This window comes from Hemitrygon akajei, chromosome 5 (genome assembly GCF_048418815.1).
Source record: "Hemitrygon akajei chromosome 5, sHemAka1.3, whole genome shotgun sequence".
Taxonomy (NCBI): Eukaryota; Metazoa; Chordata; class Chondrichthyes; order Myliobatiformes; family Dasyatidae; genus Hemitrygon; species Hemitrygon akajei.
The window spans coordinates 173,756,844-173,774,745 of NC_133128.1; the positions used below are offsets into that span (position 1 = coordinate 173,756,844).

The window sequence follows — 17,902 nt, forward strand, 5'->3', positions numbered from 1 at the left end:
GTGCTGTTTGTGCAGAGTTTCCACATTCTCCTTGTGACCCCCCTGAGTTTCTGCCAGGTACTCGGGTTTCCTCCCGGTACTCCAGTTTCCTCCCAGATTCCAAATACGTGTAGATTGGTAAATTAATTAGCCACTGAAAATTACCTCCAGAATGTGATAATATTAATCAGAATCAGGTTTATTTTCACCAGCGTGTGTCGTGAAATTTCTTAACTTAGCAGCAGCAGTTCAATACAATATATAATATTGAAGGAAGAAAATAATGTAAATAAATCACAATATGTGTATATTGAATAGATTAAAAATCATGCAAAAACATAAATAATATAAAACAAAGTGAGGTAGTTTTCATGGGCTCAATGTCCATTTAGAAATTAGATGGCAGAGGAGAAGAAACTTTTCCTGAATAGCTGAGCGTGTGCCTTCAGGCTTCTGTACCTCCTACCTGATGGTAACAGTGAGAAAAGGGCATGCCCTGGGTGCTGGTGGTCCTTAATAATGGACGCTGCCTTTCTGAGACACTAACCCTTGAAGATGTTCTGGGTACTTTGTAGGCTAATACCCAAGATGGAGCTGACTAAATTTACAACCCTCTGCAGCTTCTTCAGTCCTGTGCAGTAGCCCTCCCATACTAGATAGTAATGCAGCCTCTCCATGGTATATCTATAGAAGTTTTTGAGTGTATTTGTTGACATACCAAATCTCTTCAATTTCCTAATGAAATATAATTGCTGTCTTGCCTTCTTTGTAGCTGCATCGATATATTGAGACCAGGTGAGGTCCTCAGAAATCTTGACACTCAGGAACTTGAAACTGCTCACTCTCTCCACTTCTGATTCCTTTGTGAGGATTGATATGTGTTCCTTCATCTTACCCTTCCTTAAGTCCACAATCAGCTCTTTCGTTTTATGTTGAGTGCAAGGTTGTTGCTGTGACACCAGTTCACTAGTTGATATATCTTGCTCCTGTACACCCTCTTGTCTCCAACTGAGATTTTACCAACAATGATTGTATCATCAGCAAATTTATATGGTATTTGAGCTATGCCTAACCATACAGGGGAAGGTAACAAAGATATAAGAGGAATAATACAATTTATTTCAGAGGGCACTTGACAGTTGGTGCAATGTGGTGGACTGAAAATCCTTTTTTGTGGTTTATGACTCTGACTCAATAATGCAGAAGCATAATAAACCATTGCTAAGCTGCTAATGCATCTGCTCTGCAAACATTTATTGAAGACATTAGGAAACCATATTAGCAAAACTTCTTCCCAAAAATGTATATATTTATTGAGATAGAGTTTGGAGTAGGCCGTTCCGGCCCTTTGAGCCATACTGCCCAGCAATCTCCCAATTTAATCCTAGCCTAATTATGGGACAATTTACAGCGACTAATTAAACTACCAACTGGTACATCTTTGGATCGTGGGAGGAAACCAAAGTACCCAGAGGAAACCCATGCAGTCACAGGAAGAACGTACAATCTCCTTTCAGACAGCAGCGGGAATTGAACCTATGTTGCTTGTACTGTAAAGCTTTGTGCTAACCACTATGCTACAGTGCTGCCCCTGAATTCATGTAAGTGCTGAAAATCTTTGAATCTTTGAATCTCGGTGAATTTCCTGTCAAATGCATGCTTGTTGCTGAAGTGATAAAGTAGCTTAAAATGTTTTATTTAAGCTATAAATTGTGAACCAGATGTATAAAAAATAGAATTGAATTTACTGCATTGAATTATCAAGGGCAAAAGTTATGAAACTGTCCAGATGGTTCCTGACAGAGAATTTGATTTTGTTCTCCTGTATAAAACAAAACAAATAAACAAATGTAAAATGAGTAAAAATGATCAACCCTAAAATAGCCTAAGTAAATTTTCTTCTTTCAATGTTTTGCAGTGCTCAGAAGGTTAGTAACTTAGTAACTTTTCTTTTTTCCAAAGCACACCAAATGGAAACACAATCAGTGCTGCTGAATTGACTTGTGGAATGATCATGTGTTTGGCCAGGTAATATTTTTTTCAATGTATATTATTGTATTGCAGATTATTAGCCATAGTCTTGTTAGTCCACAAAAATTGTATTTTTATATTTGTCTTGTATCATGAATCAATTTCAAATGGTTTCATTTATTATCAGAGAATGTATACTGTATACAACCTGAAATACTTACCGTAGATTCCATACTACAGAGCGCACCTGATTAAAAGCCGCAGGCTCTAATTTTAGAAAGAAAATCAATTTTGTACTTGTACAAGCCGCACCGGATTTTAAGCCGCAGGTGTCCCACGTTGTAATATGAGATATTTACACAGAAAGATATTACACGTGAGGATTTTTTAACTTTTAATTAAATCCGTATGGTAACATAAACAAATACATATTGCAAATACTTTTTTTCGAACCGTGCCTGTAACACGGCTACTTTTAAATATACATACGTATCGGTAACACACAAATTACGTTGCGTATACTTTTTTACTGAACAGTGCACGAACAACATTCCAATATCTCCTAATGACTGGTAAAAAAATATATACTGCAGCCTACCAGGAAAAGTTATTGATCGCCTTTAACTTAAAAGCTGCATCATCGCGCGGGTCTAATGCGCTCGCCCCCACCTTTCCGTTTATCGCAAACCGGTATTTCCCCACAAGACGCGGCGAAACCGGATGTGACGTCATAGCATCCCGGGATGTAGTACAGAAAACAAATATACTTAAAACACTTCTAACTTTAACTAGAAAATACTAACAAATGAATTACTAAGTGAAAATATTATAAACTAAATAACTGCCATAAAGGCAGCACAATGCTTTTCTTCGAGTGTTTTCCATGTTGATGAGGGTGAGTACAAATGACTGATTTACAATAATTTAATTGTGAAAGTGCGCTTGATTTATCGTACAATTTCATTGGACCTCTGTGAACTACTCATCAATTTTATTGGTCTACTGTTACGAGGCAAAATGTTTTTGGCGGCATGAAAAAAAAACATGCATTAGCCGCACCGTAGTAAAGGCCGCAGTGTTCAAAGCTGTTCAAAGCCTGGGAAAAAAGTAGCGGCTTATAATCCGGTATCTATGAGGGAAAAAAACCCCAAAAACATGAATGACAGAAAAACATTAGAACACCAAAGCCCTCTTTTCCCTTCTTCCATGTAAGCAGCAGCAACCATCAATACATCAACTTAAGCTAAGCTAATACAGTCGGCCCTCCTTATCCGCGAGGGATTGGTTCCAGGACCCCTCGCCGATACCAAAATTCGCTGATGCTCAAGTCCCTTATTCAACCTGTCTCAATGCAGTGCACCTTAGGACCCAGTGGAACCCAAGACCTTATTTAACCTGTCTCAGTGCAGTGGACATTAGGACCCAACGGCAGAGATCTGAATTCGCAGTGTTTGTGTTTACGAAAATAATCACGATAACGATTGAAAATAATGTGGAAATAATAAAGCGATCAGAATGAGCTGAAACGTCATTGGAAAAACATTAGGCTACGTTGGTCAACGATCGGAACAATTTTAAAGGATAAAGTGAGAAAGGCTGTGCCCCAAGGGAAAGCTACAATTATTACTAAGCAATGCAGTGGTTTAATAACTGGGTTTTGGGGTTTTGGGTTTTTGATCCTCCACATCAACCCGGCACGGTGGAGAGCGCACTCAATAGTGATCTGTCACTAGATTGAACCCGGGAACTTCCTGAGCCCGGCGCTGAGACATACGTTCTTAAGTGTTTTATATGCATAGAAAGGTAAAATATATACTATATACTAATGCAAACGTTTGACTAACTGACGCTAAATAATACCGGATGTACCTGTTCTGACTTACTTAGTAAGAGAACTTCCAATTTTTTTCGATCCTGATCCACAATAACCCACACACATCCTCCCGTATACTTTAAATCATCTCTAGATTACTTGTAATACCTGATGCAATGTAAATGCTATGTAAACTAGTTGTTATACTGCATTGTTTAGGGAATAATAACAAGGAAAAAAAAGTCCGTACATGCTCGAACAACAAGTGCTGGAAGAGCACTTTTGGGTTTTCGCGATTCACGGTTGAATTCGCGGATGTGGAATTCACGGATAAGGAGGGCTGACTGTATTGCATGCTGATGACCTGATAATAATAATCATCTATCTTCTGCTCTATCTAATGATAATAGCAGCAAAGTTAGAATGGATTGGGAGATACTCTATGTGGGTATTCTAATGGGGATTCTAGAAATCTTATTTAAAAAAAACAGAAAATGATGTCTTGATAAAGGGTCACTTTCCCTAGATGCTATCTAACCTGCTGTGTGTTTCCAGTACTTTGTCTCCTTTTCTGTTGTGTTATGCTGCTATATTACTGAAGACAGTTGTTTCATATTAGTAAAATGTTTTTAGCTTTTTGATTTGCTTTTTGGCTCTGATAAATTAAAATTAATATTTATTTGCTATTATAGAAAAATTCCTCAAGGAGCTGCTTCCATGAAAGCTGGAAACTGGGAGAGAAAAAAGGTGAGGTAGATCTGTGAATGGTTAAAATGCACAAACAAGTGGCTGAAATTGTAAGTGATCTTTGGAATTTGGGAACTTTACTAATAAGCTATCGTTATTAGTTGTCACGAGTTCTAACTTTCAATGTTTATTGTTAAGATATGTTGACTATTTTAGTCTCAACTGTCTCTATGTGGAATAATTTTGATAATAAAGAGTCAATGGAAGACCTATAAGTAAACAAGATGTATCCTTATATTTCTTGTCTTAAAGCTTGCTTTGAAATTTGACATGACTGAGTTATCTTGATCTCAATTTCTTTGTAGTTCATGGGCATGGAGTTATATGGGAAAACACTTGGAATTGTGGGACTTGGAAGAATTGGTAAGGAAGTAGCAATAAGGATGCAGTCCTTCGGAATGAAGGTAATTTCACAGTATATTGGGACATCAAAGTTTAACTGTTGCAAAAGAATTATAAAGAACCCTAACTTATTACAACACATTTTTAAGAATATGCTGTAAATTTTCACCGAATAAATCTTTAATATAAATAGAAGTGAATGATGTGAAATCTGTAACACAAACTTCTAATAATCTGTTGTATAAACTGACAAACTGGATGATGTTGGATTAGCAGGAAGGTCGTACAAAACAGGTTTGACAACGTGTGTTTATGTAGCTTCTATTGAAATGTCTCAGTGATGACAGGAAAAGTGACACAAACAAAATCTGTGGAAGGGATGTTAACCAGCTGAAAACAGTGCAATAATGAATTAATATTTACCTTATTAACATGCAAGCAATTTATAATCAGCTAAAGCATTGTGTCTTGGTCCAGGATGTACTTAATATTTTGATTTTGCATGCCCCTTTATTTGAAAATTAATGTCATCACAGTTGGTTTCTGTGAGATCAACCAAACACTGTCCTCTCCACCCACCCCACTCCTCCCCTGAAACCTCCTTTAATAATTGTGCACAGAGGAAGACCTTCTGCATTACTGACAAATTATTCTTCTTTGCTAGATTTGAGAATGCAAACGGCCTTGTAAAGCTACTTTAGTTTAAAATAGCAAAGCTGTATAATCTATACTAAAGTATTCGTGCCAATTTTACTCAAATTTCCTATCACTAAAAGCTGTATTGTAATCTCCACTACACATACAGTGTTTCTAAGATTTTTTCTCTTTTCCCACAGTGTTGAAAGAAATTGTGCTTGGCAGTTGAAAACAAGTCTAACATGGAATTGAATAGAACTGCATTCACTTAAGACCTTTTGGCACATGCTTCTGATGGGGGGTTTGTTTGGAAACCAGATTTTGGCATGGGATTGGCTCCAGCAGAATCAGATGCAGTGCTGAGCTCTCATTCTGTTTCAATCCAATATCTAACCGGTCAGGCAAAGCAGTCCTGTATATTCAGAACACAATCATCTTCTCACAAACAAGAGAAAATTTGCAGATGCTGAAAATCCCAGCAACACACACAAAATGCTGGAGGAACTCAGCAGGCCAGGCAGCATCTGTGGAAAAGAGTACAGTTGAGGTTTTGGACCGAGACCCTTCAGTCTTTCAGACTGGAGAAAAAAAAGATGAGTAGATTTAAAAGGTGGGGGGAGGGGAGAGAGAAACCTTAGTGATAGGTGAAACCGGGGTGGGGGGGGGGGGGAGGTGGTGAAGTAAAGAGCTGGGAAATAGATCAGCAAAAGAGATATGGGGCTGCAGAAGGGGTAATCTAATAGGAGAGGACAGAAAACCATGGAAGAAAGAAAAGGGGGGAGGAGCACCAGAGAGAGGTTATGGGCAGGCATGGAAATAAGATGAGAGGGAAAAGGGGATGGAGAATGGTGAAGGAGAGGTTGGGGGGGCATTACTGGAAGTTTGAGGAAATCAATGTTTGTGCCATCAGGTTGGAGGCCTCTAGACGGAATACAGGGTGTTGTTCCTTCAAGCTGAATGAGGCCTCATCACAACAGTAGAGCAGGCCATGGCTTGACACATCGGGATGGGAACAAGAAGTGGAATTAAAATTGTTGTCACCTCACTACAGGAAGGATGTGGATACTATGAGAGAGTGCAGAGGAGATTTACAAGGATGTTGCCTGGATTGGAGGATGTACCTTATGAGAATAGGTTGAGTGTACTTAGCCTTTCTCCTTAGAGCGACGGAGGATGAGAGGTGTATAAGATGATGAGGGGCATTGATAATGTGGCTAGCCAGAGGCTTTTTCCCAAGGCTGAAATAGCTAACACAAGGGGGCATAGTTTTAAGGTGCTTGGAAATAGGTACTAAGGGGATGTCAGAGGTAAGTTTTTCACACATAGAGTGGTGGGTGTATGGAATGCACTGCCAGTGGCAGTGATGGAAGCGGATACAATAGGATTTTTAGAAATTCTAGGCAGTCTCTAGAGGTAGGTTACATGCACAACATTGTGGGCTGAAGGGCCTGTAATGTGCTGTTAATTTCTATGTTCTATATGTTAAAATGGGTGGCCTCTGGGAAATCCTGCTTTTTCTGGTGGATAAAGGTTAGGTGCGCAGTGAAGTGGTCTCCCAATCTACGTCAGGTCTCATTGATATACAGGAGGCCACACCAGGGAGCACTGGACGCAGTATATGACCCCAGCAGACTCACAGGTGAAGTGTCACCTCACTTGGAAGGACTGTTTGGAGCCCTGATGAATGGTAGTGAGGGAGGAGATGTAGGGGCAGGTGTAGCACTTGTTCTGCTTGCAAGGATAAGTGGCAGGAAGGAGGAGAATTATATGCTGGACACAGAGACTTTCTGGACACCAGACCCAATCAGTTCCCTCCACCTCCACTCTCCTTCATCTAACAGATCTTGTCCTTGCTCTTAATAATTTCTCCTTTGGCTCCTCCCACTTCAAACAAAAGGTGTTGCCATGGGCACTCACATGGCTTCCAGCTATGTCTGCCTTTTTGTTGGTTACATGGAACAGTCTGTGTTCCAAGCATATACTGGTGTCTGCCCCTCACATTTCCTGTGATACATTGACGACTGCATTGGTGGTGCTTCCTGCACCCATGCAGAGCTCATCAACTTCATCAACTTTGCCTCCAACTTCCACCTCGCCCTCATATTTACCTGGTCCAATTTTGACACCTCCCTCCCTTTCTCAATCTATCTATCTCTGGAGACAGCTTATCCACTGATGTCTATTATAAACTCACAGACTCTCACAGCTACCTCTTGTCCTCACTTACCACCCCACCAGCCTCCACATCCAGCACGTAATTCTCTGTAACTTCTGCCATCTCCAACGGGATCCCACCACCAAGCACATGTTCCCCACGTCCCCACTTCCTGCTTTCCTCAGAGATCGCTCCCTACGTGACTCCCTTGTCCATTTGTCCCTCTCCACTGGTCTCCCTCCTGGTGCTTATCCTTGCAAGCGGAACTAGTGCTACACCTGCTCCTGCACCTCCTCCTTCACTAGCATTGAGGGCCCCAAACAGTCCTTGTAGGTGAGGCGACGCTTCATCTCTGAATCTGTTGGGGTCATATACTGTGTCAGTTGCTCCCGGTGTGGCCTCCTGTATATTGGTGAGACTCAACATAGATTGGGAGACCACTTTGTTGAGCACCTACGCTCTGTCTGCCAGAAGAAACCGGTTCTCCCATTGACCACCCATTTTAATTCCTCTTCCCATTCCCATTCCAATATGTCAATCCATGGCCTCCTCTACTGTCATGATAAGGCCACCCTCAGGTTGGAGGAACAACCTTGTATTCCATGTGGGTATCCTTCAACCTAATGGCATGAACATCAATTTCTTGAACTTCCTATAATGCACCCCACTTCACCATTCCCCATCCCCTTTTCCCTTTCTCATCTTCTTGCCTGTCCATTGCCTCCCCATGTACTTTTGTCTTCTCCTATTAGACTCCCTCTTCTCCAGCCCTGTATCTCTTTTACCAATCTACTTCCCAGCTCTACTTCACTCCTCCCCCTCTTGGATTCACCTATCACCTTGTGTTTCTCTCTCCCTTCCCATCACCTTTTAAATCTACTCCTCATCTTCTGTTTGCTGAAGTGTCTTGGCTCAAAACGTCGACTATACTCTTTTCCACAATCATCTTCTGCTAATGCTGTTCTTCATTCCTTACCCCCACCCCTAAATTGGGTTACTTTGATAATCCAGCACCCTTGGGACTTTAGTTGTGACTGGACAAGTGCAGTTTCTGGGGATATTCCTCTTTTTAATACCCAAACATTATTTCATTTTTATACATATTGCATAGTAATATAATACATTTTCCAATGAGCTTGAAAGGGATGGTGAATGTTCAAGTGTCCGGGTCTCAGCTGCTACTCCAGACCTACCATCATTCCTGATCCCTGGTGTTGTGGACCCCATTCAGCTCCAGCTCTGCACCTGACCCACAGTCAAGACCCTAGCCTCATCCTTGCTCTGGCTCCACTCCCCACTTGCACTGGACAAATATGTGAGCTACTTACTCAACTATCAGCATTTCCAAATAATTGAATGCTGGGTTACTATTGGAGTTTACTGTTTCAGTTGTGGTCAGTTTACTCCACACTATTTTACGAATCCATTGGTTAGGCTGCAGATTCTTCATGCTTATTACTGAGCCTTTACAGCACTTTCAACTGCATTTCTATTCTTTGAATGGATATCCCATGGGTGGTTGTCTAGATCTACCTTCATTCTTGTAGGATAGCAGAATTAAAGATGATGCATACGAGGCACCACACCTAGCTGTGGGGACCTTGTGGAGGAAGACATGAATGGGTTCATCACATATGAATTTATCCACCCATGGGTCACAGAGTCCTATGCTATTACCTACATTTCTCTTGTGAACAGTTTCAATGTACATATATGCAGACTGTGCTTTAATACCAGTCCTTACTGAGATTTGACTTCAAGAGCAGCGTTACAGATCTGCCTGAATTTTTCTTATGGTTAAAATCATGTTCCTTTTCCTGTCAACTTCCAGCTGCTAAATCATTACATGCCATTGGCACTGATTTGCTTCTTGTCACACTTTGCTCGCTATTGTATTAAAACAACTTTTCAGGCTCTACACTTGAGGGAAATTTTAATTTTTGTTCTTACCTGAGGTCTCCAAAAATAGTCTCCTGCACCACTGGAGAGTCAGAATAGAGTCTGGGCACAGTTCATCACTGTGAGAGTCTTGACTACAGAACATCACTCGCCCTCTGTTTCACCAGCCTCTCCAAATCTCTGTGGGCTTCAGAGATATTGCCTTCCCTTTCCTAGGTCAGCCGCACCCATTTTTCACACAGTGTATGTTCCTTTTAAGGGTGGATTCTGAAGTTAGAGTTGTGTGGCTAAGTGCTGGCAACTCAGCAACATTGTCAGAAAATGACTTGAGTAGTGTATGTTGACACTCTTGAACCATTCCTTTTCACAACTGAACCTGAAAAACATTTTGCATGAGAAATTCACAAGTTCATATATATCAGCATTTTTTGTGAAAAACAATGTTAGCTCGCCATGCTTCTCTGTTTTAGCCTATCCAAGTTTGAGCAGAACATTTAGACCAAGTATTTCAAATTTCTGATTATAAATGAGTACTGTATTCCTGAAAGAATATTTAGTGCAAACTTATGCTGTGAAATGAAGTACACAGTAAGGTTGAGTGAGAAAGCCATGAGCTGGTATCAGAAACACTCACAGGAGGTGATCATTACACCCTTGGTGTCCCATTTCAAAGTTCAAAAGTTGAAAGTAAATTTAATATCGAAGTAATAAATGTTGATCCACCATATGCAACTCCGACATTTGTTTACTTGCAGGCATACACAGTTAATCCAAGATGCAATAGAATCATTGAAAGACCTCACCTAACAGGACAGTAAATCAATGTGCAAAAGGCAACAAACTGCAAATACAAAAATAAATAAGCAATAATTTTCGAGAACATGAGATGAAGAGTTCTTGAAAGTGAGTCCCTAGATTGTTAGAACAGTTTGGTGATGGGGTGAGTGAAGTTATCCCCCCGGTTCAAGAGCTTGATGGTTTCAGGGTAATAACTGTACTGAATCTGGGTCTCGAGGTTCCTGTATTACCTTCATGATGGCAGAAGTGAAACGAGAGCATGGGCCTAATGGTAGGGGTCCTCGATGAAGGATGCTGCTTTCCTGCGACCATGGTCCGTGTAGATATGCTCAATGGTGGGGAGAGCTCTACCCATGATGGATGTATCCATTATTTTTTGTGAGATCTTCCATTTAAGGGCATTGGTGTTTCCATAACAGGCCGTGATGCAACCAGTCAATATACTCTCCACCAGAATCTATAGAAGTTTGTCAAAGTTTTAGATGTCATGCCAAATCTTTGCAAATGCTCAAGGAAATAGATGTGCTCCCATGCTTTCTTCATAGTGACACTTACATTCTGGGCCCAGGACAGATCGTCTGAAATGATAACACTGAGGAATTTAAAGTTGCTGATCCCCTCCACCTCTGATTCTCTCATGAGGACTGGCTTATGGTCTTCTGGTTTTCTCCTCATGAAGTAAATAATCAGCTCCTTGGTCTTGCTGACATTGAGCGAGAGTTTGTTGCTGTAGCACCACTCAGACAGATTTTCAATCTCCCTCCTAAATGCTGATGCATCACCACTTTTGATTTGGCCAACAACAGTGATGTTGTCAGCAAAATTAAATATGGCATTGAAGCTTTGCTTAGTCTCACAGTTATAAGTATAAAGCAAGTAGAGCAGGGGGCTAAGCACATAGCCTTGTGGTGCACCTGTGCTGATAGAGATTGTGATGGAGAAGTTTTTGCCAATCCGAACTAAGAAGGGTCTGCAAGTGAGGAAATCAAGGGTCCAATTGCACAGAGAGGTTTTGAGACCATCTTAAAGCTTATTGATTAGTTTTGAAGGGATGATAATATTGAATGTCAAGCTGTAGTCGTTAAAGTGCATCTAGATATATGCATCTTTGCTGTCCAGATGTACCAGGGTTGATTGAAGAGCCACTGAAATAGTATCTGCTGTAGATCTGTTGTGATGGTACAGGAGTTGATATATTTCATCACCAATCTTTCAAAGAACTTCACTGTGGATGTAAGTCTTACTGGAAGGTGGTAATTGAGGCAGGTTTCCAATGTCTTTATAGGTACCACACCAGTATAAATGAAGCTTGGTTGAAGCAGGTGGACACCTCGGACTGCTGAAGCAAGAGGTTAAAGATATCGGTGAATTCCAGCCAGTTGATCAGCAGAGATCCTTAGTACTTGGCCCAGTACCCCATCTAGTCCATTTAGCCAAAAATTGACATGTAGTTAATCTCACTTACATAAGGGTTCACTTATGGCTCTACAAGCGCTCATCCATGACTTCTTAAATATGGACAGGCTTTTTGGCTTTCCCCTTTCAAGCTGCAAGTTACAGACTTTTGCTACTGCTTGAGCAAAATTTTATTTTCTCTCCTGTTTCCTGGAGCCCAATTCCACATAAACTAGTTGGGCCAGAGGAGACTTGAGGAAAAAAAAGTATTTTACTCCCTGTAACAATGTGGGTTTCTTCTGGATGCTCTGGTTTTCAAAGATTTGTGGATTAGTAAGTTAATTGGCCACTGCACATTTCCCCTAGCATGTGCAGTAGGGGAGTGGAAGAATCTGAGGATAGTTGATGAGAATGAGAGGAGAATTTTAAAAATGGAATTAAGATGAGATTAGTCTAAACAGGTGAGAGACAGTTGGCATAAGTTTGGTGAGCTAAAGGACCTGTCTTTTTATATGACTCAGTGTATCCTTATAAACCTCTGCAACCTCATGTTTCCCATCCTTCCATTTGTGTCATGACCAGAACTGTACATTGTATTCAGCTGATGCTGAACTCGTGTTTTACATATTTCACTTGGACCTCTGAGCTGCTGTTGCTGTTTTATTCTGTACTTGGGGTGTAGAACCAAATATACTGTATGCCAAACTAACTAGTCTTTTGCTACACACACACACACAATGCTGGAGGAACTCAGCAGGTCAGGCAGCATCAGTGGAAAAGAGTAAACTTGATATTTCAGGCCAAGACTCTTCATCGGGGCTCCATCTATGTTTTAAAGATACTAAGATGCTGCATTTCTAACTGCACAATGTGGGTTTTTCCTCATCTTTGGATTTTATACAAAGGGAATTTTGAGGAGTCAGATTTAATCACTCAATTCTAAATTGCAGCTGGAGTTTTTCTATAGTTAGATTTCAAATGGCATTGGTACCCCAGGAGATAGTAACACAACTGCTGGTGATACCATTGACAAATAGTTATGCACAGCAAATTGTGAACAATGCAGTTAATTGAAATATGAAAACAAGCAGGCTAATCTTTTTCATAAAATAATAGACTAAATGATGTAAAATATGTTATGACTGATATTTTCCAAAGTATTGATATACTGTCTAATTTGGTAAGTTATGTCTACAGACTGTGTGTTTTATATACCTAATTACTGAACTAAAAACAGAACTGATATTATTGTTGTACCACAAAATTATTCTACCTCTAAGTTGTGATGTAGCAGGAATGGGGAGGGAACACTGTGAAATGGGAGGGAAGAGAGTTACACATAGATTGTGTCAGCCAAGGCTCAGTTGATATTATTTTAGATAAAAATTCAATGTCCTGGCTAGTACTAAATTGCTATTACTGTATTGTATTGCTGCTTCTGAGAAATTGTGTCTAAAATGTTACAGCAGTGACTACACATTAAAGATAGCTCAGTGACTGTAAAATACTGAGTATGCTGACATGATAAAAGATATACATGCAGTCCATATTTCTGTACTTTTTAAATGCTAATCTACTGAGCAATACCAAGTTAATATCGGCATTTCTAAAATCCAGAATGGTTGAATTCCTAAGTCAGTTGAAGATTAGCAGGCTGTTAAAAACAGTGCCTTCTTTGTTCTTCTGTAAATCGGAGTTTTTTTCCAAACGTTCTTGTTAATTACAGAGCATTGGTATTTTAACAGTTTGAAGTTTATTTTGAGTTGTATTGCAAATTTCACATTTGGAGTAATCGTGGAACTAATGAATATGTAGCAACAAAACACATTATCTTACCTCAAAGATAATGACTGCTCAGTTATTTCCCATGCTTCCACCCCACTCCTATGGATCACTCTAATTTTAGTTTAACAATTTCAGTCCCTGCTTGTTACCAACTATTTACATTCTTGTTTTTCTCATCTCATGACAATAATTGTAGATCTGATACTTCCATAGTTAAATAACCTTTCCTTCTGATATTGACATTCATTACCCTGCCCATCTTTATATTCTCCCTTCAACTGCATCAGCCAAAACACTTTGGATTCCTCTCACTAAACTTGCAGATTTCTTCTTTCAAAGCCACTCTGTTTTCTTTTGACTTCTGTCACTTTCCTGAACCTTTCACTAGTACTTGATAATTTTCATTTTGAAGCATATCTATTTTTTTTATTTCATTTATTCCATTAAATGTAGTAAATCCAAATAGTTCTATTGTATTTCAAGTAAATGCAGTTTTAAAAGCTAGATCTTCCATCCTTTTATGTAATATATAGAGGTTACATAGATGTTTTAATGTAGATTTCAGAGGAAAGAGAAGTCAAAGCATTTCCTAAATAATATTCTGGAAATATTATTGTTTCAGACTATAGGCTATGATCCAATAATTCCTGCTGAGGTGGCAAGTACATTTGGAGTGGAATTCATGTCTCTGGAACATCTTTGGCCTCAATCTGACTTCATCACTGTCCATACACCTTTAATGCCATCTACTGAAGGTAAATATTAATAATTGTTAAGGAACTACTTACTGTAATGGAAACTCAGCATGTTAGCCACACAATTAACACCAGTACAACTTGTGGGATCTCCAGATTTTCTTTAATGTAGCAAGGTTCTAACAGGAAAGACTTTTTAAGAAAGGAGGAGTGCAGTAGAAAGGAGATTACAGACCAATTAGCCTGACCTCAGTGGTTGGGAAGATGTTGGAGTCAATTGTTAAAGATGAGGTTATGGAGTACTTGGTGACACCAGATAAAATAATACAAAGTCAGCATGGTTTCCTTAAGAGAAAATGTTGCCTGATGAACCTGTTGGAATTCTTTAAGGAGATTACAAATAGGATAGATAAAGGGGATGCAGTGGATGTTGCATATTTAGACTTTCAGAAGGCATTTGACAAGGTGCCACACATGAGGCTGCTTACCAAGTTAAGAGCCATGCTATTAAAGGAAAGTTACTATAATGGATAGAGCATTGGCTGATTGGTAGGAGGCAGTGTGTGGGAATAAAAGGATCCTTTTCTGGTTCGCTGCCAGTGACTAGTGGTGTTCCAAAGGGGTCGGTGTTGGGACAGTTTCTTTTTTTGCTATATGTCAATTATTTTGATGATGGAATAGATGGCTTTGATGCCAAGTTTGAAGATAATATGAAGACTGGTGGAGGGGCAGGGAGTATTGAGGAAACAAGCCGCAGAAAGACTTGGATGGATTTGGAGAATGGGCAAGAAAGTGGCAAATGAAATACAATTTTGGAAAATGCATGATCATGCACTTTGGTAGTTAGAAATAAATGTGCAGACTATTTTCTAAACGGGGAGTGATGCACCATCAATAACTCTCCGAGACGTGAGGCGAAATATAGGCTTTTATTGGCTGGAAGAAAGAACAAGCAGCAATTGACCATCACACTACATCCTGGAGACTGAGGGCAGGGGCTTGATAGCTCTGGGTCTGTACTCACTAGATTTTAGAAGGATGAGGGGGAATCTTATTGAAACTTTTTGAATGTTGAAAGGCCTACACAGTAGGTGTGGAAAGGATGTTCCCCATGGTATGGAGGGTCCAGGACAAGAAGGCAGAGCCTTAGGACCGGGGGGTGTGCATTTTAAGCAGAGATGCAAAGATATTTCTTTAACCAGAGGGTAGTGAACTTGTGGAATTTGTTACCACTGACAGCTGTGGAGGCCAGGTCGTTGGTGTCTTTAAGACAGAGCTTGATAGGTTCTTGATTGGACACAACATCAAAGGTTATAGGGAGAAGGCCAGCAAGCTCAGGAGGGGGGAAAGAAGGGATCAGCCATGATTGAATGGTGGAACATACTCGATGGGCTAAATGGCTTAATTTTGCTCCTATGTCTTATGGACTCTGCATCTGTATGTTACCATCCTTCAAGCACTAAAGGTAATCCTAAATGAAAGAAAATAAACTGAAAAGTATTGATAATTGAAATCAGACCAGAATCTTCTGGAAATTTACAGTAAGTTGATAAGACGTGTTGAGGTGGAAGTTGACATGGTTAATGTTTTGGCCAAGACACTGCTATCAAAATGTTAACTCTTGTTGACCAACAAGATGTGTATAACAAATACTTTTTATCTTGAACACAAAGCTTGGTGTAAATTGAGACAAACTTTGAGAAAGTTAAGATTAATCAAAATCAAATCAAATCAAGTTGAATTATCATTCAACCGTACATGGATACAGCCAAACAAAACAGCATTCTTCTCAGGCCAAGGTGCAAAACGTACACAGCACATTCAAAATAGCAAACAAAAAAAACATATATAGCCCAAAACCCTAAGCAACATTTCCTGCAAATTGATGGTACAGTTCCTAGCAGTGTGCAAACACATGCAATGCAGTCTGTCATTCCACTGATCAAACACTGGAGGACAGCACTGACGGGAGAGGCCGGCCCCAACCAAGCACAGACACTACGCTGCATTGCTTCCAGCGTCTCCTCCCCTGGACTGCCACAGCAGGCAAGCCTGCAGCTTGAGGCCTAGTCCTCTCTTTAACCAATGCTATTCAGCTTCTCTATTGCCTATCATGTCACCAAACAGGGAAATAGGCCTGCAGCATCTTACATTATCAGTGTCCAACAGAGTCCTGCGATTACAAGCGAAACATCCAAGACAATCACCCACGGTTACACTGCACCCCTCTTTCATGCGGCAACTCTGATACCTTTGAGTAGCAGGCAGCAACATGGTGTCCACCCGGGCCAGCTGCTCCAAACCCAATTCAGCTCCTCTGACATGCAGGCCAGCTCCACCACCACCCAGTCCAGCCACTGCAACCAATGAGCAGCTCACTGATGGGGGTAGACCTGCAGTACCCGAAGTTCTTGGAGTCCAGCATTATCTTGCGATTATAAAATAAAAGCTCGCATTTAACAAAGGAAAAACACCTTTGGTAAACCCACAAGAGGGCGCTGTATCCAAACTTGCCATCATTTTACCAGAAGAATCGGTATCTCTAATTGTTCAAGAAATAATGGAGAAAAGGTGGGATTTTAGAACCTTCATATTTGTAGGGAAAGAGACTGAGGGAGATTTCAGTTGCACAATTTTTAGCAATTAGTGGTTGTAAATGATAAACCTTAATAATTGATCCTGGATAAATCCCTAATATATAGAGACACAATTTGTTATGGAATCAAAGAAGCTGTAAAATGTTGGGCTTTCTAACTAGTTCTGAAATCATATCTTGAATCTATTAAAATCTTCCATATATGCTTCTGGTGTCAACTTATCTGAAAGGGGCTTTGCTACAATTCTGTTTTTCTGATATATTTCAGTCATATCTAAATTTATTGTATAATTGTAATGCTTTGAAGAAATAATATACAGTTTGGATATGCACAGACATCTCATGAAAGCTCATTCCTGGTAAGTCATTCATATGAAAGCCACAATGATAAATTAAGCAGGATATTAGGCTGTTGTGAGGTCAAAGCAAGAAGCTCGGACTCTTCCCCACCCTTGCCCCCACAGTAGATTGCCTCTATTGCTATAGTGGTTGATATCAGCTTATTCACCCTCAATCAGGATGCTTTTGGCCTGTTAATTTTTGATCAGGTTTTTGCTTTCTATTCTAATATCTCATAGAGTAACTCATGGCAACTTCTAAACTTGTATGAAACAACTTGGGATATCTTACAGTGTTAAAGGCTTTGGCTATATGTTTATAATATGCATTGATTATGGTGTTCTTTAATCTGTTAAGCTTGCAAGGCCTAATGAGAACTTCCACCATTTTCCTGAAATTTACTCAGTGAAACATAAAGATGTAAGATTTGCCTGAAGTTTCATTGGATTCTCTAACTCTCAACAAAATTATCTAATGATCTTGTATGTTTTACTTTCATTTAGGATTGCTGAATGATGAAACATTTGCCAAATGTAAAAAAGGAGTGAAGGTTATTAACTGTGCTCGAGGAGGTATTATTGATGAGGAAGCATTGCTTCGAGCATTGGAATCCGGACAGTGTGGTGGTGCTGGATTAGATGTATTTGTAGAGGTATAAGAAAACTGTCCATTGCATTGTCTTCCATTATAAAAATGTGAATATGTAATGCTTTTTTAAATCCCTGTGTACTCTGCATTTTGTTAAGACTTAC

General features: G+C 39.9%; 2 protein-coding genes across 2 annotated transcripts in view; one reads left to right on the plus strand and one right to left on the minus strand.

Moving 5' to 3' along the window:
• The window catches only part of cfap210 (cilia and flagella associated protein 210), a 62,655-nt gene extending 52,953 nt beyond the window's left edge, over positions 1–9,702 (minus strand). The window contains exon 1 of the mRNA XM_073047247.1: positions 9,594–9,702. Coding sequence (XP_072903348.1) covers positions 9,594–9,687 — 94 coding nt within the window. The 5' untranslated portion in view covers positions 9,688–9,702. The remainder of the gene's footprint in view (positions 1–9,593) is intronic.
• Positions 1–17,902, plus strand: part of phgdh (phosphoglycerate dehydrogenase) — a 36,961-nt gene that overhangs the window by 2,266 nt on the left and 16,793 nt on the right. The window contains exons 3-7 of the mRNA XM_073047250.1: positions 1,942–2,007; positions 4,456–4,510; positions 4,816–4,914; positions 14,143–14,275; positions 17,654–17,802. Coding sequence (XP_072903351.1) covers positions 1,942–2,007; positions 4,456–4,510; positions 4,816–4,914; positions 14,143–14,275; positions 17,654–17,802 — 502 coding nt within the window. The remainder of the gene's footprint in view (positions 1–1,941; positions 2,008–4,455; positions 4,511–4,815; positions 4,915–14,142; positions 14,276–17,653; positions 17,803–17,902) is intronic.